The following is a 19,844-nucleotide window of genomic DNA, read 5'->3' on the forward strand; positions in this document are numbered from 1 at the left end:
TCGAGCCTGCTCTGCTATTCAATCAGATCATGGTGGATCTCTTCCTGGTCTCCAAGCCACCTTCCTACCTGTTCCCCATATCCCTTCAACCCATTTTTAATTAGAAATATATCTTATCTCCCTCATGAAACCATTTAATGATTCGGACACCACTGTGCTATGGGGCAGCGAGTAATGGAATGTTTTTCTCCCTTTTATAATTCCTTTTCTTCTCAGGAATATACTTTAATTGAGGGGTATTTAATATCTCCCTGAATATCCATCATTGTTCCTCAACTGTCCTACCCTCAATTATATGTGCCCATTATATTTGGGCCAACTCTTTCCTCAGGCCTGTACAATTACCTCTGTCCAACGCTAAAACTCTAGTATGGCACTCTGTCCCCTCTTGCTCAATCTGAATTTGAAATTCTGGCATGCTGTGATCACTCCTTCCAAGAGGATCCTTAACGACAAGACTATTTATTGAATCTTCTTCGTTACATAGTACTAAATGTAAAATAGCTTGCTCCCTGGTTGGTACCACAACATATTGCTCTAAGAAACAATCCCTCATAAACTCTATAAAATGTCATTATACAGCTTAATACAGCCTTGATGTCATTTTTAACCAATAAAGCAACTCCACTTCCTGTTCCATCCTGTCTATCCTTTCGGAATACTGAGTACCTTTGGACATTTAACTCCCAGTCCGGGTCCTCCTGCAACCATATTTCAGTGATACCCACCTAATCATACCCATCATACTCTATTTGTGCCGCCAGCTCATTGACCTTATTCTGAATACTGCGTGCATTTGGGTACAAGATTTTAAAACTAGTTCTTGTGACCATCCTATTTATCCTTTCTGTTGGAACACTGGTCCCAGAACGGTTCGGGTGTAGACCGTCCCAACGGCACAGATCCCTCCTGTCCGAATACTGGCCAGTGCCTCATGAAATAGAATCCCTCTTTCCCATACCACTCCTTTAGGCACATGCTTACTTCCAAATTTTATCATTCTTATGCCAATTTTCACGTGGCTCGGGTTGTAATCCAGAGATTATAATCCTCGAGGACCTGTTCTTTAATTTTGTTCCTGTTAATCCTCCAACAGGTCCTCATTCCTAGTCTTGCCTATGTTGTTCATCCCAACGTTAACCACAACAACTGGATCCTCCCCCTCCCATATCCAATATCCTTTCAAGCCGGTCAGTGATGTCCTTCACCCTGGCACGGGCAGGCAACATACTATGCCGGACTCTGGGTTCTGCTTGCATAGAATGCTATCTGTCCCCCTAATTATAGATCACCTACAACTACCACTTGTCTTTTTGCTCCTCCTGCTTGAATGGCGTCCTGTATCACGGTGCAGTGGTCAGCTAGCTCATCCTCCCTACAGTCCATTTCCTCATCACACAGGGAGCAAGTACCCTGTTGGACAAGATCAAGAGCTGAGTGAGGCTCCTCCATGACTGAACTTAGGATCCCTGTACCTGCCTCACTCACAGCCACACCCTCCTGCCCCTGACCACTGGCCAAATTCAAGATAGTTAGCCTAAGGGGTGGGACTGCCTCCTGGAACACAGCGTCCAGGTAAACCTCTCCCTCCCTGATGTGTTGCAGCGCCTAAAGCTCAGAATCCAGCTCATCAACTCTGAGCTGTAATTCCTTGAGCAACCAACACTTACTACAAATATGGTCACTAGGAACCACAATGGAGTCCACTGGCTCAAACATCATGCAGGAACAACACATCATGTGACCCTCCAACTCTATTTTCTTTAATTAGTTTTTAATTTGTTTTTTTTAACTTTAAAAAATGTTTTATATCCTTCCATATTACCTCAATCTGAACACAATTTATAACCAGTAATTTTAAATGGATATTCAAATTTTCACATATTCCTTATTACCTAATCAAATCACAGCCTTCCTGTGATGCCACTTTTCATTTATCTCCCCAGTCGGAAGACTTGGGGCGCGATTCTCCCAAATAATTTCTAAATTTGTTTGTGGTGGGTTTTTCAAGGAGTTTCCCACCGGCTCTGCTGGCGAATTCCCCACTGCTATTCAATGATGGTCACTTTTTGGGTCCTGGGGAGTTTCTCATCGGTTTAGCCCACAGTTACAATCTCTTGTAGCACTGTGGAACTGAACTCCAAGATCGGGCCGCCATTTTGAAAAAGTGCCCCAATCTCCAAGTGAGCTTTTCGGTCCCCCACACCTCCCACCCAAGGGCAATGTCCCCACTTTTCAGACCCCACAGCCCCCTTATAGCACCCCCTCCCTTCCAGGATCCCCACCCCTCACCCCATACCTCCCGGAGGCCCCTACATACCTGCCCTGCACTCTCCCACCCTCCAAACTACCCCTCCATCCTAATTTCATGGGTATGGCTCCCCTCTCCTCCTGATCATTGACAGTGCCACCCTGGCACCCAGGCAGTGCTCCTGTGGCTTTGCATTGCCATTAGGGCACCTTGGCATGTTCCAGGAGGAGGGCTAGGGGCCACCCTGCACTTACCCTGACCACCCAGGGGTCTCCGATTTGTGTGGACCAGCACTTAATGCCGCCCAGCTGCAGTCTCCCTAGAGAGTCCGAAGAATCGACGGAGGCCGATGAATCCTGCGTGAGGAGGTCGTCAGTAGATTTACGACTTATTTTCGCGAGCTTCATTTGGGTCGGGGTTCCGACTCCGGTGCCTCGCTGGACTCCGGAGAATTCCGCGAGGCGCGGAGCCTCTTGGGTGGCTCACTGTAAGCCTATCCTGGCATTTTCCAGCCACGTTGTGCTCTCCCTTGAGCGCAGCGCAGACAGAGAATTGCGCCCTCAGAGTCTGTGAATCAGCGAAACCACTGACATTCTCGGGCTGCTGTTCGATAATCTCCCGCTCAGCTCTGCTCCTAATGTTTCAGTTTCACTTCCCAATTTCACCTAACTCCCTGTTTTTCACCCAACTCTAAAGCACTCGTCTAGCCAAGGTAGCACTCGCAGTGCTATTGGACTGTTCAAAACTTGGGAACTCTTAACTTCCTGTCCTCCAATTCCCCTCCCACAATTCTGAAATATTCCCACTTCCCCTCCAGGCTTCTATTATCACCACCGTTCTTCATGCACTGCCTAATAGCCACCAGTTACCTTTTCTTGGGCATCTCTCCTGATCCATTCCCCTTTCCTCAGCTTGGAAAACCTGTCATATTAAAACACCCCATTACTGTTGATTTTCACTAGAAGTGTGTTAGGGGTAGGTGGGTTGTTTACAATACATGAACAGAACGTTCTGTAAGTGAATCCCTCAAAATATATCCTTTACCACAGTTATCTGTCCCTCTATCTATAGATTACTCTTCTTCCTATGTAATCAATCTTGATATTTCTGGAATGTCAACCAAAATGCTGTTAACCATTCAACATTGATATGTCGTTTCAACATTTTTTCAGCTATGCTTATTAAGGCTGGCAGCTGTGCAAATATGTTGTAAATTCTGTTGAGCTAGTGTTTTCCAATTCATGAAAAAATGGTGTGGCAAGCTGCTTGCTCATTGTGGACAGGACTGTGTGTAAGCTTGCAAAAGAGAGAAACTGTGAGTGCCAGAACTTTTAAATAAAAGCAGGAGGTTCTCGGAATTCACAGCAGATCCTGGAAATTCACAGAAGATCCTGGGTTTTAATCAAGGGTGTCCACCTAGGCAGAAACCTGCTTTTTCTCTTTCTGATGTTGGTAGATCTGCGGTGTATTTTGAGCGTTTACTGTTTGTACCCCCACGGGCTGTAGCTTGCCTCTGTCTCGCTCTTCCTCTCTGCTTATTTTGGGAGGATGAAACTGTGCAGTGTGAAAATGAACAGAACCTTTGGAAGGGAAGGAGCCATATTCAGCAGGTACACTCATTGTGAAAAAACTCAAGGAATTCAGGGAAGGGGGATGGGTTTGTAAAGACGTAGGCTAGAGTTTTTGCATTGGAGAGGGAATATTGCACATGATAAGTTGATCACTTGTAATATGAAAAATGAAATGAAATGAAAAAATGAAATGAAAATCGCTTATTGTCACGAGTAGGCTTCAATGAAGTTACTGTGAAAAGCCCCTAGTCGCCACATTCCGGCGCCTGTCCGGGGAGGCTGGTACGGGAATCGAACCGTGCTGCTGGCCTGCTTGGTCTGCTTTAAAAGCCAGCGATTTAGCCGAGTGAGCTAAACCAGCCCCTAATATGACAGATTCACCAGTGCTGTGTCAGAGTTGTTGGAGAATTTGGATAATGTGGATCAAAGATGGGAAGTGACAGTGTTTAATATAGTTACTGCTTTAAAATGCTTGATGTTCCCGGCTGATTGTACTAATGTTTGTGGTTTTGTCGCCCTTCTGAACTTGACAGTTCTCATTCAGATAGGGAGTGTCTGTGGGATGTCTACCAGGGAACTAATGCTGACTTCAACTAGAATTCAGAGAAAACGGTCCCAATAACAAGAGCAACTTCTATAGTACCTTTAATGTAATAAAATGTTCCAACGCACTTCACAGGAGCATTATTAAAATAAAATGTGACACCGGGCCATATAAGGAGATATTAGATCAGACGCAAAAAGTTTGGTCAAGGAGGTAGGCTTTGTGAAGTATCTCAAAGGATAAAATGAGGAGGAGAGATTTAGGGAGGGAAGTTCACAGCATAGACCCGAGGCAACTGAAGGCACAGCCACTATTGGTCGAGGGATTAAAACTGAGAATGCTTCAATGGCCTGAACTTGAGGAATGAAGATATCTTGGAAGGTTGTGGGGCTGGAGGAGATTATAAAGATAGGGAAGGGTGAGACCATGGAAGGACTTGGAAAGAATAAGAATTTTAAATCCAAGTCTTTCTTATGGTAGCCGATGTAGACAGAGATGATAGGAGAACTTGGTGTGAGTTAAGACGTTGACGCAGTGTTTTGGATGACCTCAAGAGATAGATCAGCTGGGAGTATGTGGAATCGGGAAAGAGGAGACTAGATGAGGTGATAACACTTTCATGGACTTCTGGGGAAAGGGAGGTTAGAGATGGAACAGTAGCGTGCTAAGATAGAAGATGGCACAACACATTGGAACGTAGGAATTAGGAGCAGGAGTAGGCAATTCAGCCCTTCAAGCCTGCTCCACCATTCAATCAGATCATGGCTGATCTCTTCCTGGTCTCAAAGCCACCTCCCCACCTGTTCCCCATATCCCTTTAACCCATTTTTAAAATCGGAGATATATTTACCTCCCTCATGACACCATTTAATGATTCAGACTCCACCACATTATGGGGCAGCAAGTTCCACAAATTCAGCAGTCTCTGCGAGAAGTAGTGCCGTCTCATCTCAGTTTTAAATCTACCGCCTCTCAACCTATATCTGTGACCTTGTATCCAAATTGCTCCACAAGGGGGAACATTTGGTCTACATTTACTTTATTAATCCCTTTTAGTATTTTATACACCTCGATCAGATCCCCTCTCATCTTTCCAAACTCCAGGGAGTATAAGTCCAAACGTTTAATCTCTCCTCATACGTCAACCCCTGCATCCCCAGAATCAATCTGGTGAACCTCCTCAGAACTGCCTCCAATGCCACTAAATCGTTCCTCAAATAAGGAGATCAAAACTGGACATACTGCTCCAGATGTGGTCTCATCAACACCTTATACAATTGCAGCAATACTCTACTTTTGTACTCCAGTCCTTTTGCAAGAAACGCTAACGTTCAATTTGCCTTTCTTATTATATTTTGCACCTGCATCCAGACTTTCTGCGATTCATGAACAATGAGACCCAGATCCCTCTGCCCAGACACATCTTGAATCTGCTTTCTATTCCGATAATTTGCCTATTTGTGAGTTGACTTGACTTTTCCCAGTCCTCAAGCTTGTTCTGTTGTAAAAGTAACTCTGTCCATTGAGGATGGGTTTTAATGTAGAAATTGGATGTTCTTTTAAAAAAAAAAAAAAATTTTTTTATTGGAATTTTTTACAGAAAATATAAAATATAACAACTAACAATGAAATGCAACAGAATTACCCATAACAACTGTAACACCCACCAGACCGTATCAACGCACGTATCATATCCCCCCCACCCCCTCCCCAACCCCAACTAGAGAACTTAAAAATGAATTAAAATTAATAAACAAACATAGTCATTGTCTCTCCCCCCCCCCCCCCCCCCCCTTTTCCCTCCCCCCTCCCCCCCGGGTTGCTGCTGCTTCTGTCCCAGTACCCTATCGTTGAGCCAGAAAGTCGAGGAAAGGTTGCCACCGCCTAAAGAACCCTTGTACCGATCCTCTCAGGGCGAATTTGACCTTCTCTAGCTTAATGAAACCCTCCATGTAATTGATCCAGGTCTCCACGCTTGGGGGCCTCGCATCCTTCCATTGTAGCAAAATCCTTCGCCGGGCTACTAGGGACGCAAAGGCCAGAACACAGGCCTCTTTCGCCTCCTGCACTCCCGGCTCCACCCCAACCCCAAAAATCGCGAGTCCCCATCCTGGCTTGACCCTGGATCCTACCACCCTTGACACCGTCCTCACCACCCTCTTCCAGAACTCCTCCAGTGCCGGGCATGCCCAGAACATATGGGCATGGTTCGCTGGACTCCCCGAGCACCTGACACACCTGTCTTCACCCCCAAAGAACCGACTCATCCTCGTCCCAGTCATGTGGGCCCGGTGCAGCACCTTGAATTGGATGAGGCTAAGCCGCACACACGAGGAGGAAGAATTAACCCTCTCCAGGGCATCAGCCCATGTCCCATCTTCGATCTGTTCCCCCAGTTCCCCCTCCCACTTAGTTTTCAGCTCCTCTACTGACGCCTCCTCCACCTCCTGCCTAACCTTGTAGATATCAGATATCTTCCCCTCTCCGACCCAGACCCCCGAAAGCACCCTGTCACTCACCCCCCTCGCGGGAAGCGAAGAGAATCCCTCCACCTGCCGTCTAGCAAATGCCTTTACCTGCAGATACCTGAACATGTTTCCCGGGGGAAGCCCAAATTTCTCCTCCAACTCCCCCAGGCTCGCAAACCTCCCATCAATAAACAGGTCCCTCAGCTGTCTGATGCCCGCTCTGTGCCAACCCTGAAATCCCCCATCAATGTTCCCCGAGACGAACCTATGGTTCCCCCTTAACGGAGCCTCCATCGAGCCCCCCACTTCTCCCCTATGTCGCCTCCACTGCCCCCAAACCTTGAGGGTAGCCGCCACCACCGGACTCGTGGTATACCTCGTAGGAGGGAGCGGCCACGGCGCCGTTACCATGGCCCCCAGGCTTGTATCTCCACAGGACGCCCTCTCCATCCGTTTCCATGCTGCCCCCTCCATCACCCACTTGCGCACCATCGACACATTGGCCGCCCAGTAGTACCCCGAGAGATTGGGTAACGCCAGCCCCCCCCCCCCCCCCCCCCCCCCCAATCTCTACCCCGCTCCAAGAAGACCCTCTTCACCCTCGGGGTCCCATGCGCCCAAACAAAACCCATGATGCTGCTGGTCACCCTTCTAAAAAAGGCCCTAGGGATAAAGATGGGCAAACACTGGAAGAGGAACAAGAACCTCGGGAGAACCGTCATTTTGACGGACGGCACTCTACCCGCCAACGATAGCGGCACCATGTCCCACCTTTTAAATTCCTCCTCCATCTGCTCCACCAGCCTGGTAAAATTAAGCTTATGGAGAGTCCCCCAACTCCTGGCCACCTGCACCCCCAGATATCTGAAACTCTTCACTGCCCTCTTAAACGGGAGCCTCCCAATTCCCCCCTCCTGATCTCCCGGGTGTACTACAAATACCACGCTCTTGCCTAAATTTAACTTATAGCCCGAGAAGCCCCCAAATTCCGCCAACAGCTCCATCACCCCCGGCATTCCCCCTTCTGGGTCCGCCACATACAACAGTAGGTCGTCCGCATACAGCGATACCCGATGTTCCTCCCCACCCCGCACCAGACCCCTCCATCTCCCTGACTCCCTCAACGCCATAGCCAGAGGTTCAATCGCCAGTGCAAAGAGCAAGGGGGACAGGGGGCACCCCTGCCTGGTCCCACGGTAGAGCCTAAAGTACTCCGATCTCCTTCCATTTGTAACTACACTCGCCATCGGAGCCGCGTAGAGCAGCCTCACCCATTTGATGAATCGCTCCCCATATCCGAACCGCTCCAGCACCTCCCACAGGTACCCCCACTCAACTCTATCAAACACTTTTGAAATTGGATGTTCTTGACTGTAAGTACCTGGTGTAAGCATTAAACACAGCCAGGTGAATTATAGCAAGTTTTGAGAAAACCAAGACAAGTCCAGAAGGTGACATTTATAGCAGAGTACCCTCCCAATTCCATTCTGTGATGTAACCCTCTCATACACACTCTCCTCCTTTCTAAGTGACATTGTCTATTTACACCAGTATCATGGTATGGGCCCATGTGCAACAACGGGCTGAATGAAATGGTCTACCCTCATTTCTTATGGTATCCTTCCAGCCAGCAGGCAGAGGGAGTTTCTATTCTGGAATCTATGCTGGATTTGAATCCTGGTCTCAGTAAAGGGAACATTGTTTATTTGCTCAGTCCTAACTTCCCACCCCCCTTCACCTCAATCAGCACAACTTTGCTATAATGTAAGGTATATCCAATACCTGTATTTTGTGTGTTCTGACAAACCCCACCCCAGTGGATCCTAGGCGAGGAGAGTCTGAAGAAAGTTTTCAAGTTTACTGACTTTAGGCCCTGGGCTCATGTCCCAGCATTCCTTGATATTTGAACCAGTTTGTTTTATGTTTCAGTGCCTGGTACAAGCTGCAGTTTCCCACAGCAAAACTTCCCTCTGGCTCCCTGAGTATAGAGGAACTTATTGTCTTGAAGCTGAGCAGTAGTCAGTAGTTCACTAATTTACCCTTCCAGCTGAAGGAGGCTGCTTAGAGGCCAGAACCCATCTAGGAGATCGGATGTCGCACAAAAATTTGAAGCACGAACATAACCCCCTTCCTGCCTTTTACTGCCAAACTTACAATTTTACAATCCATAAACTGCATGATCATTTGTGGCGTATAGGAAAAAAATCAGGATGAATAGTTCAGGCCCAAGAGAAATCCCAGCTTTGTTTCTGACTGGGAAGATTATGCAAAGCTATCTTTAGGGTGCAGGCAAGACCGACAGTGCCTTTCCAAACTGTCAGATAATGGATTCTGTGGGTAAAAATATTTCTTCTCACTATTTTCTGGTTGCTGTTATTTTGTGCTGAGTGTGTCACATTCAGTAGATAGTGAGTGGGTGGTAGCAGTAGTTGTGTGAAAGATACCCAACTTTGTTATCGTTCCCAAGCTGTTCTGTTTGGGTGACTCACTCACTTCTGGCAGTTAGTTATGAAGTTAATGATCCATTATTCATTTACACGATATGCTTCAATGCAGAAAAATTTCTTAGGACCCTTTAGAGTAAGGAGAATGGTAGTGTGATGGACAACTAATGTGGAGGGAATGGAGATTTTCAGAAAGGCATTGCCCAAGTGAACAATTTAGAGAAGAGTGATTTAAAGCAGGGAGGGAGGTTGGAACTTGGTCAACAGTTCCACATGTTTGGTATGTTACACTTGAACAAATGCCAATGTTGCAGGGAAAGGGCTAGTGGGGAAAAAACAGTGTTATGTTGGAGAATGTTCACATGGACATAAGACGTAAGAAGTCACTAAGTTAAGATGTCCATGGAGGGATTTGGTAACCACGGGATGGATTTTCATAGCGCCGGGGCGATACCATGGGGGTTAAAAAGAAATGGTGGCTGGCACCCGATTCCAGAATTGCCGACCCCATGGCTGGCTCTTATAGAATTTACAGTGCAGAAGAAGGCCATTTGGCCCATCGAGTCTGCACCGGCCCTTAGAAAGAGCACCCTACCTATGCCCACATCTCCGCCCTGTTTATACACCTCCACCCTATCCCCGTCTCCCTACCTAACCTTTTTTGGACACTATGGGCAATTTAGCATGGCCAATTGACCTAATCTGCACATTTTTGGACTGTGGGAGGAAACTGGAGCACCCAGAGGAAACCCACACACACACGGGGAGAACGTGCAGAATCCGCACAGTGACCCAAGCCGGGAATCGAACCTGGGACCCTAGAGCTGTGAAGCGATTGTGCTAACCACTGTGCTACCGTGCTGCCCCACTGGTAGCCCACTCTATCACACTGCCCCACTCGTAGCCCACTCTATCACACTGCCCCACTCCTAAACCCGCACTGGTGATAAAAGCCTCATTGTGCATTTTTGGCTGAGAACCCAAATATCCAGTAGCGTGCTGAAACAGCTGCACCCCGGAAATAAAATTGCTTTATTTCTTGTTTGTATAATTGACAGAATATATCACAAGATAGAGAGGTGTTAAGTGCTTGTAATTTCTGTTATTGGTATTTTAAAGGGCCTGTTGATTGACACGTTTATAGGACTGCAGTGAAATTAGTTTTTTTTAAGAAGTAGAAGCTTCTGAACAGATTTTCAAAAAGAGTTTTCATATATCTATTGTAACAATGGGGTGAATTGGTTCTGAACAGAGTACATGGTAGGCAAATGGAAATGTGGGCACTGTAGCTTGGTATGGAGGGTATGCGGGCCAAGGGGTGGGTGGAGGGGCATAGCTTGGAATGGAGGATATGATGGGCTATTGGAGTTGGGTGGAAGGGCACAGCTTGGCTTGGAAGTATGAGGGGCCATGAGGGATGGGTGGATATGGGTGGGATAAAGTGGCATGAGTTTTTTTTTAATAAACAATTTTATCGAGGTAGTTTTTGGCTTTGTAAACAGTTGCAGACATCAACAGAAAGAAAGCAAAAAAGGCAAAAATGTGCAAACATCCATGTACTTTCAATACTTCAATCGTAACATACTGCACAAGCCCGCTCCTCTCCCACCAGTACTATCCGCCATTTTATCCCTCCTACTCTACTCTACCCCCCCCCCCCCCCCACCCCCCCAAACCCCCTGCTGACGCTCACTCTCCCGCAAAGAAGTCAATAAATGGTTGCCACCTCTGGGCGAACCCCTGTACAGATCCCCTCGAGGCGAACTTAATTTTTTCCATACCCAGGAAACTCGACATGTCCGCAAGCCACAACTCAGTCTTTGGGGGCTTTGAGTCCCTCCACGCCAATAGTATTTGTCACCGGGCTATCAGGGAAGCAAAGGCCAAAACATCGGCCTCTTTCTCCCCCTGGACTCCCGGGTCTTCCGAAACCCCAAAAATTGCCACCCCTGGACCCATCGCCACCCTTGTTTTTAGCACCCGGGACATGACTCCCGCAAATCCCTCCCAGTACCCCCTAAGCTTAGGGCATGCCCAAAACATGTGAACTTGGTTCGCTGGTCCTCCCGCGCACCTAGCGCATTTGTCCTCTATCCCAAAGAATTTGCTCATCCGAGCCACCGTCATATGGGCCCGGTGAACGACCTTAAATTGAATCAGCCCGAGCCTGGCACATGTCGCGGTCGAATTTACCCTACTCGGTGCCTTTGCCCACAGCCCGTCCTCCATTTCCCCGCCTAGCTCCTCCTCCCATTTAAGTTTCAGTTCCTCCATCTGGGGCCCTTCCTCCCTCATGAGCACCTTATAAATACCAGAGACTCTACCCTCCCCTTCTTCCCCCCCTAGAGACTATACTGTCTTGGATCCCCATTGGCGGGAGGCGTGGGAAAGATGGGACATTGTGGATAGCACAATGGCTTCACAGCTCCAGGGTCCCAGGTTTGATTCCGGCTTGGGTCACTGTCTGTGTGGAGTCTGCACATCCTCCCAGTGTGTGTGTGGGTTTCCTCCGGGTGCTCCGGTTTCCTCCCACAGTCCAAAGATGTGCAGGTTAGGTGGATTGGCCATGATAAATTGTCCTTGGTGTCCAAAATTGCCCTTAGTGTTGGGTTGGGTTACTGGGTTATTGGGATAGGGGGAGGTGTTGACCTTGGGTAGTGTGCTCTTTCCGAATGGCCTCCTTCCGCACTGTAAATTCTAATTCTATGAAAGTCCTGCAACTGTAGGTACCTAAAATCATTTCCCCTTACCAGCCCAAATTTCTCCTCCAAACTCCTCAAACTCGCAAAGCTCCCTTCCAGGAACATATCGCCCACCCTTCCCACTCCCGCCCGCCGCCATACTCGAAAAGTGGCATGAGTTAACACAGGTGGGGCATGGAGAATGTGTTTGGTGTGGTGTGGTTTGGGGGGGCTATTATTTGTTTTGCTGCCATTATTACGATTGGCACAAAGTTCCAGAGCATTGAAGCTCTTTATGGATGTGGTGGGCATGACTCCAGTTAGCACCCACCTCCCCAGGAAATGTACCAACTACCCCATACCACCTATCGGATGAATGTCCAGCCCCCATGACTGGAATTTTGAAGTAGCCATGCTGGAATATACTGTGCCACTGGATTCGGGAAATGAAAATCACTTATTGTCACAAGTAGGCTTCAAATGAAGTTACTGTGAAAAGCCCCTAGTCGCCACATTCCAGCGCCTGTTCGGGGAGGCTGGTACGGGAATTGAACCGTGCTGCTGGCCTGCCTTGGTCTCCTTTAAAAGCCAGCTCTTTAGCCCTGTGCTAAACCAGCCCCTGAAAGGAGGTAGGGAGGGGGTAGTAAACTTGTCAGTGTGTTCAAGCTAATGGAAGGTTGGTGTTTTTGGTTGCCAGCTTCGGAGGGCACTGAACAATTTCTGCCTGAGGTGATGACGCATGAACTTTGATTTTTCATGGTGGGTGGGGGAAATAAAAGTTGATACAGGCAGTGGTTTTGAAACTTCAATAGGGAATTCCAGAGAGTGGGAAGATACAAGTTTAAATGGCTGCTTCTGTTTAACTCCGATTAAGCTCAACAGTATAGACAGGCACTTGTGTGGAAGTCATGACTCAACTTTGTGAGGTGAGTGAGGAGGGTAAATCAACTGTGGGTATTGTCACCTCATTGCCTCCTAAAGGCTAGGCAAAGGGAGCTGTGGAGATCAGCCTATTTATTAGACTCTAAGCTGCAGACATGCAGGTCTTTGGGGGTGTGCGACAAGGGTATTATGTCTTTAAAAGTTGGTTTTACTTGGAAAAGAATAAAATGAATCCATCTTAAATGTGGCATGTACGAAACTGCTACAGGATTTAAATTGTTTTGCATGATAAGCCAGTTCCTTAAGACACTGATGGCAGATTAAGTATTTGGAAGGTCATTGGAGAGGTTTCCGTCCATGACACTGTACCAGTCCAGACAGAATGTGGTGATTGGCTCCCCAGGTGGAAAATTGAACTGATCCCACACCCACAGTTCTTAAATGTGACACGAACCACAAACATATTTTAAAGACACAATTCCGTTTTTATGTCACTCATTTACAAATCTAATTTTGCAGTGTGATAAATTTCATCAGAAAGGGAGTGTCCCCTCCTAGGAGTGGAAAATGTGTTTTGCAGGTAGTATGTTTTTCACAAATCAAACCATTTCTCATAATGTTTGATTCATTATATTCTGGCTGGTTAGGTGCCAGCGCTGGAGCATGTTTAATCGAACCCTAAAAGATAAATGCGTCTGAACAGCAGGGAGACCAAATGAAGGGAAAGGGAGAGACAGACTTGATCCTTTATGTTCCCAAATGGAAACAGTTAACCATTATTTACTGGATAATATATCTTTATTATTGTCACAAGTAGGCTTACATTGACACTGCAACAAAGTTACTGTGAAAATCCCTAGTCGCCACACTCAGGCGCCTGTTCAGGTACACAGAGGGAGAATTCAAAATGCCCAATTCACCTAACAAGCACGTCTTTCAGGACTTGTGGGAGGAAACCGGAGGACACAGGGAGAAAGTGCAGACTCCGCACAGACAGTGACCGAACCCGGGTCCCTGGCGCTGTGAAGCAACAGGGCTAATCACTGTGCTATCGAGAAGTGTAGCTGAATAATACTTTGGAATATCTACAACTTGCACATTACAATCCAGTTTGATATCCTTTCTGCTGATATTTGTGTGACTGGACACTACTGTTAAGATGCCACATCTATGCAGAAGAATGACCCTCCAAAATACATCTTTGTGTGGTGAACTGAAGACTATGTGTCACCTCAAAACAGGTTCATTTTTATCTGCTCTGATTTGACTTGAGCTGCCATTCGAATGAAGGCTTAAGGAACAAACTCGGTCATCTACAGGCACCTGTAAACACAGCAATTATATATTGTCCAAAAAAAGCAAAATGCTACAGCTGCTGGAAATCTAATCTCTTCCATAACATGTCATTGATCTGAAATGTTAGATTTGTTTTTCTCGCCACTGCCTGGCGTGCCGAGTATTTGCAGCATTTTCTGTTTTTCTATTAGATTGTATCTTGCCTGTTGTTCTTTGAGCTTTCAGAATTCTGTCTCAACTTTTTTTTTGCAATATAGATCCTGGAGTGTGTTTTCTGTATTCCAGTTCTTAATGTCTCTTGTCTTCCCCCATGCTTTTTTTCAACTTTGTTATATTTTGACTGGGTTTTAACTCTTCATCTAGTTTTTTTTTAGAAATTACAAACATTGGGAATGTTAACAAGTTAAGCAGAGCTTGTTTCCCTATATGACGTACTGTAATTAGAAGTGACCATTGATCCTGTGAGAGTCTATTCCACTCTAGCACATATAAACATGCAGGTGTTAGTTCATAGGAAAATTGGCCTTCTTTCTAATAACTGTGAATGCACATGTGTTGGAAGACAGCCTAAATCATAACACTTGCTGGCAGATATAGTGCAATAATTTCCCATGGTTTGGCGTCTGGTTGTGAGTCAAAGAATTATAATAAAAGCTGATGTTATACGGTATGTTTTCAGTGAGTTCCTAAATATCAACAGCTGGAAGGAGCTTCTGTATCACTAAAAAAAACTGTGAAAGTGAAATGAAGTGAAACAGAGATTTCGAGTTATTGTCATTGTCAGGTTCAGTGAACAGCATTATCGTGCGTACAGTCCAGGCAAATCGTTCCATACACGAAAAACATAGGACACAGATAAATACACTGCACAGACATCAGGTGAAGTATCGTGCTACAACAGTAGAGAAGATGAAAAGAGCGTGGTTAGAGATAGCAATAGTTTTAGAATTAAGTTTTAAAAGGTTAGTATTGTTATAAGAGATGTAGGAAGAGCTTCTGTGAGGGAGAGCTCGCAGAGTTTCCACGCTTCGGCGCCATCTTGAATGCAAGAAACGTGCCAGCCAGACTGACCCCTGCCTGACTCAGGTTTTCTCCACCATCAGTTGTTTTTGGGTGAGGTGAGACTATAACTGGCACCTTAGCAACCCCAGAATGTCAGCTATCTACACATATGCATTGTTTATAACCATTTTAAATTTGAACTTGGTTTGTCTCAGACTAGAAAGAGTCAAATTGCTTCAAAGCCAGTTTATTATGGGAAGGGCATCAACAGTGGGTGGATCAGTTTGTGGGAGAGACACTTTTCTCCTTTCTGCTGGTGACAGGATAAACATGTCAATATGTGGCATAGGATAATACTGGTTATGGTGGATAAAAGGCTGTGTGCATTAATCAACCTCAGTACAAGGCAGTCTAAATACATTTTGAATATCTGTATTAATATGTATATTTTTATACCAAAACCTACAGGAATACGGAAGACTATGTAACCTGGGTGGACTCCTCGAAAATCAAACAGCATGTAATGGAATACAATGAAGAGGTAAGAATTATATTCTTAACAATTTGCTTGATAATCTAATGCACACTTTTTCTTCCTGATTGACTTGTGCGCTTAATTTATTGGGGAAGATCTGCCCAAGGTTAGACCATCATCTGCAAAGCACAAGTCAGGAGTGTGATGGAATACTCTTCACTTGTCTGGATTAATGCAGCATCAACAACATTCAAGAAGCTTGACACCATCTAGGAAAAAGCAGCCTGCTTGATCAACACGCCATCCACCACCGTAACCACTTAATCTCTCCACCACTGACGCACTGTAGCAGCACTGTGTACCATTGTCCAGGTGCACTGCAGAAACTCACAATGGTTTCTTTGGCAGCACCTTCCAAAATCACAAAACCACCTAGCAGGACCAGGGCAACAGACACATGGGAACACCATAACCTGCAAGTTACCATCCTGACTTGGAAAATATATTGTGCTTTCACTGCCGCTGGGTCAAAATTCTGGAACTCCCTTTCGAACAGCACTGTGGGTGTCCTACAGCACATGCACTTCAGTCGTTCAAGAAGGCACACATCACTGCCCTCTTAAGGGGAATTAGGAGTGGGCAATAGATGGTGGTCTTGCCAGCAATGACCGCATCCCTGAACAAATATGAATAAAGGTGTTTTTTGGGTGGATTATAATTGTCTGCTTTAGCCTGGTACTTGAAGCTAATCCAGAATCTGAAATGAAAGCAGAAAATGGTGGATTTACTCAGCCAGTCTGTGAAAAAAGAAGCAGAGTTAACATTGGACTTGCACTTTATGTCACAAGTCATATCATGTGATAAGTAATTCTTGATTACCAGTTTAAATCTGATTCTTTGGCTGGAGCTCAACACTAGGCCTGCCAGTTAGCAATGATGACTTAGGTAGAGTAACTTAAACTGTGATTGCTGTGGAACTTGGTCATAGAGAGGGGGATGGGACACATGGTGAAAGTGTTCGATGTTGACTTAATTGAGATTCAGGAGGGCAGTGTTGGAAACACTAATTTGGCTTCTTTGACCTCAAGTTAAAGTGGGATGTGATTGTAGTCGTTAATCGAAGACAAAATTGGGCTCAACTATAATGCTGTCTGCAGTTGAATAGCCAGCCGATTATTATTAATTCATTGGTAGCACTCCTCTTTGAACCAAAGGTTCAAGCCCAAACCAAGATCTGAGCACAGAATCAATGCTGACATGTCAATGCAGTTCTGAGGAAGTGGTCCGCTGTTTGAGATTTCATTTGTCAGATAAGATGTTAAACGGAGAACCAAAACACATTTTTCAGTTGAACATAAAATAATATCTGGCAGTATTTAAAGAGGAGCAGGGATTTCTCCTTGTATAATGGCAAACATTCCTGCCTCAACTAATTTCACCAAAGCAAATTAACCTGTCATTTAACTCACTCGCTGTGTGTGAGATCTGGCTGTGAGCATATTAGCTTTTGTTTTTCTCGCATAACAACATTGACTGCACTTCAAACAGTATTTAATTGGCTGTTTGGCCATGATGATGCGATATAAATACTGCTACTTTCTTAAATAAAGCCTGGGGCTGAAAACATCCTGTGATGAAAATAGAAAGGGTGATTCTTGGAAATTGAATTAATAAAGCTTTTAACCTGGACAAACATCCTGAGGCACTTCTCAAAGGTGCTGCTAAATGGACATTGAGCAAAATAAATGTTTTAGGAAGGGTCAAAGAAGTGAGTTTTGAGGAGAAAGTCTGGTTGTATGTTTAAACTTGTGGTTCTGAGGAAGGGACACACTGAAAACATTAGCTTGATATCCTGTGCATATGCAAGATTTTCTCAAAATCAAGAAAATAGTTTTAAATTAAGCTGTCAAATCTTTGAAATGTACATTTATTGATCGGTGCAACAGACTGAAAAATGTGCATTAAATTTATTTTTTTTTCTCCTCAGAGAGATGACTTTGACCTGGTTGTCTAGTTCCATGTTTTTGTGCTGACTTGGCTTAAGTCGACAGAATATCGTCTTTGGTGACCTACTGACTGCAATCGCCATTGCTGAAACATCCTAACTTCAGACTATATCTCAAGGCTCTAATGATGGAACAACCAATTAATTAAGTCCTGATTGGTCATAATCAGTCCATAACAAATGTCAATTTTATTTCCATCGTCCTACTTTGACAATGCAAACTATATTAGAATTTTCCAACATGGTCAACTCTCACTAAATAGTTATATTAGGTTATTTTACCAGCTTTGGTATAATTTGTGTCAAAATAAATGTATTTGCTCTGTGATCCCAAGAAGCAATAGCCCAATGTATAGTGTACTCATTGCCTGCGCTATCGCCACTGTGGTACTAAATTGATGGGGCTTTAACTGGACTTCAGTTACTCTACACTATTCCTTAAGCCCACCATAAGCTCCGTACTGATCTGATACTGAGATTATTGCAGGCCTATTATTAATCTGATGCAGTTCTGAATACATTTTGGAAGTAAGCTGTATGTACAGGGCCGTAGGAAGATGCACTCTCCACCCCCTATCTCCTAGATCAATCCAAATATGCACGCAAATTCAAAATAAAGCACCAAAGTCTACTTTTCTTTTGTAACAACGCAGAGAATTCTATTTGAAGCCATTGCACAATCAGTTGATAAACAGCAGCCTTGTCCTAGAGGGTTTGCTGAAGATGAATTCCATACACTCAAAACCAAATCGAACCAGCCACCTGTTATCTTTGATCTTCAGCGGACTGAAAAATCACTCCTGTCCCAAAATTTGAATATTCTTCTTCAGAAGAATAGATTAATTTCACTTTAAGCACAGTTCCCAGAACCCTGAATCAGTAGTGTTATTTTTGGGGGAAATGAAATATTGGTAGGTACTGAATGTTATAATACTGGATTTGTAAAGGATAATGTGCAAACCAGTCTGAGCTCTTTATTTTTTTGAAACTACAATGTTTGAGGTCTACAAGCTGGAGTTAGCAACGGGTAACATCATTTACTGATGGTATTACTGTATTTTGAAGTAAATAAATTCGAACTCTTTCAAATTTTCCATTCGACTATGGTTTTCTTTTGTAAACAGAAGGCCTCTCTGTAGTAAAGGCAGGTTCAGGGTTGATGACTGCGGAAAAGGATGGTAGTGCTTTTTTTAACATTACAGGAGTTGAATAAGAAGGTGAATTTATAGAATGCTGGTTACAGCCATTGGCAGAAACAACCCGATTGCTAAACCTCAGAGACAATACCCAGATGGTCCAAAACAGAACTAGAATCAGGAAGTAGTGAGGCATTGGGTTGTTTAGCAGGATAGCAGCTCAAGGTCTCACCAAACAAAGTGGCCAGTTCATTAAAAGTTTACATTTAGATGATAAGAAGAGAACATTGTCCGTCATTTTATTTGTTTTGGAGAGAGAAATCCAAGTGTCAAGCCAAGTCTTAAAACATCACTAATCATAACCTTCAGTCCCCTGTGCATTTGGGTTGTGGTGGGGTCAAGCTGCAAGGGTCGCTTTATGTAATTAAGAGAAATAGTAAGATGAAGCCGCCATTGTTTAGTGCAGGGCTGGAATGAACCTTTAATGTGGCTCGATAATCTACGATGTATTGGAAGTTGATTTCTGGAAGAAGTAATTGAATTAACTGCGGCGATTTGTTTTAATATGTATTTTTTATTTTAAGTGCTTTGGATTCTGCTGGAACTTTACTTCTCCAATTCAGGTTTGACCTTAAATTGAACCTCTGACTGAGCACTTCCAATTGCTGGCAAGTTGAACAGGGTGAAGGAGAAGATGAGGTAAATTATAAAGTGATTATTGGCTGAGGTCAAGAATGGGTTTCAGAAGTCCGGAGATTCTTGCAGGGAGTGAAGGCTAGGGAAGTGATCTGTCCCCATTTTTGAAGTAAGCAATCACTTGGAGTTAATAATAATCTTTATTAGTGCCACAAGTAGGCTTACATAAACACTGCAATGAAGTCACTGTGAAAATCCCCTCGTCGCCACACTCTGGCACTTATGCAAGTATACGTCCAATTCAACTAACAAGCACATCTTTTGAGACTTGTGAGGGAGAATTCAAAATGTCTAATTCACCTAACAAGCACATCTTTTGGGACCTGTGGGAGAAAACCGGAGCACTCGGAGGAAACCCACGCAGACATGGGGGAAACGTGCAGACACCGCAGA

At 44.9% G+C, this 19,844-nt stretch overlaps 1 protein-coding gene across 1 annotated transcript in view; it reads left to right on the forward strand.

Moving 5' to 3' along the window:
* imp3 (IMP U3 small nucleolar ribonucleoprotein 3) overlaps positions 1–18,713 on the forward strand; it is a 322,483-nt gene extending 303,770 nt beyond the window's left edge. The window contains exons 6-7 of the mRNA XM_038795137.1: positions 15,608–15,680; positions 17,602–18,713. Of these exons, the coding sequence (XP_038651065.1) occupies positions 15,608–15,680; positions 17,602–17,628 (100 nt within the window). The 3' untranslated portion in view covers positions 17,629–18,713. The remainder of the gene's footprint in view (positions 1–15,607; positions 15,681–17,601) is intronic.
* Positions 18,714–19,844: the final 1,131 nt, after the last annotated feature.

Source organism: Scyliorhinus canicula, chromosome 4 (assembly GCF_902713615.1).
Source record: "Scyliorhinus canicula chromosome 4, sScyCan1.1, whole genome shotgun sequence".
NCBI classification, from domain to species: domain Eukaryota; kingdom Metazoa; phylum Chordata; class Chondrichthyes; order Carcharhiniformes; family Scyliorhinidae; genus Scyliorhinus; species Scyliorhinus canicula.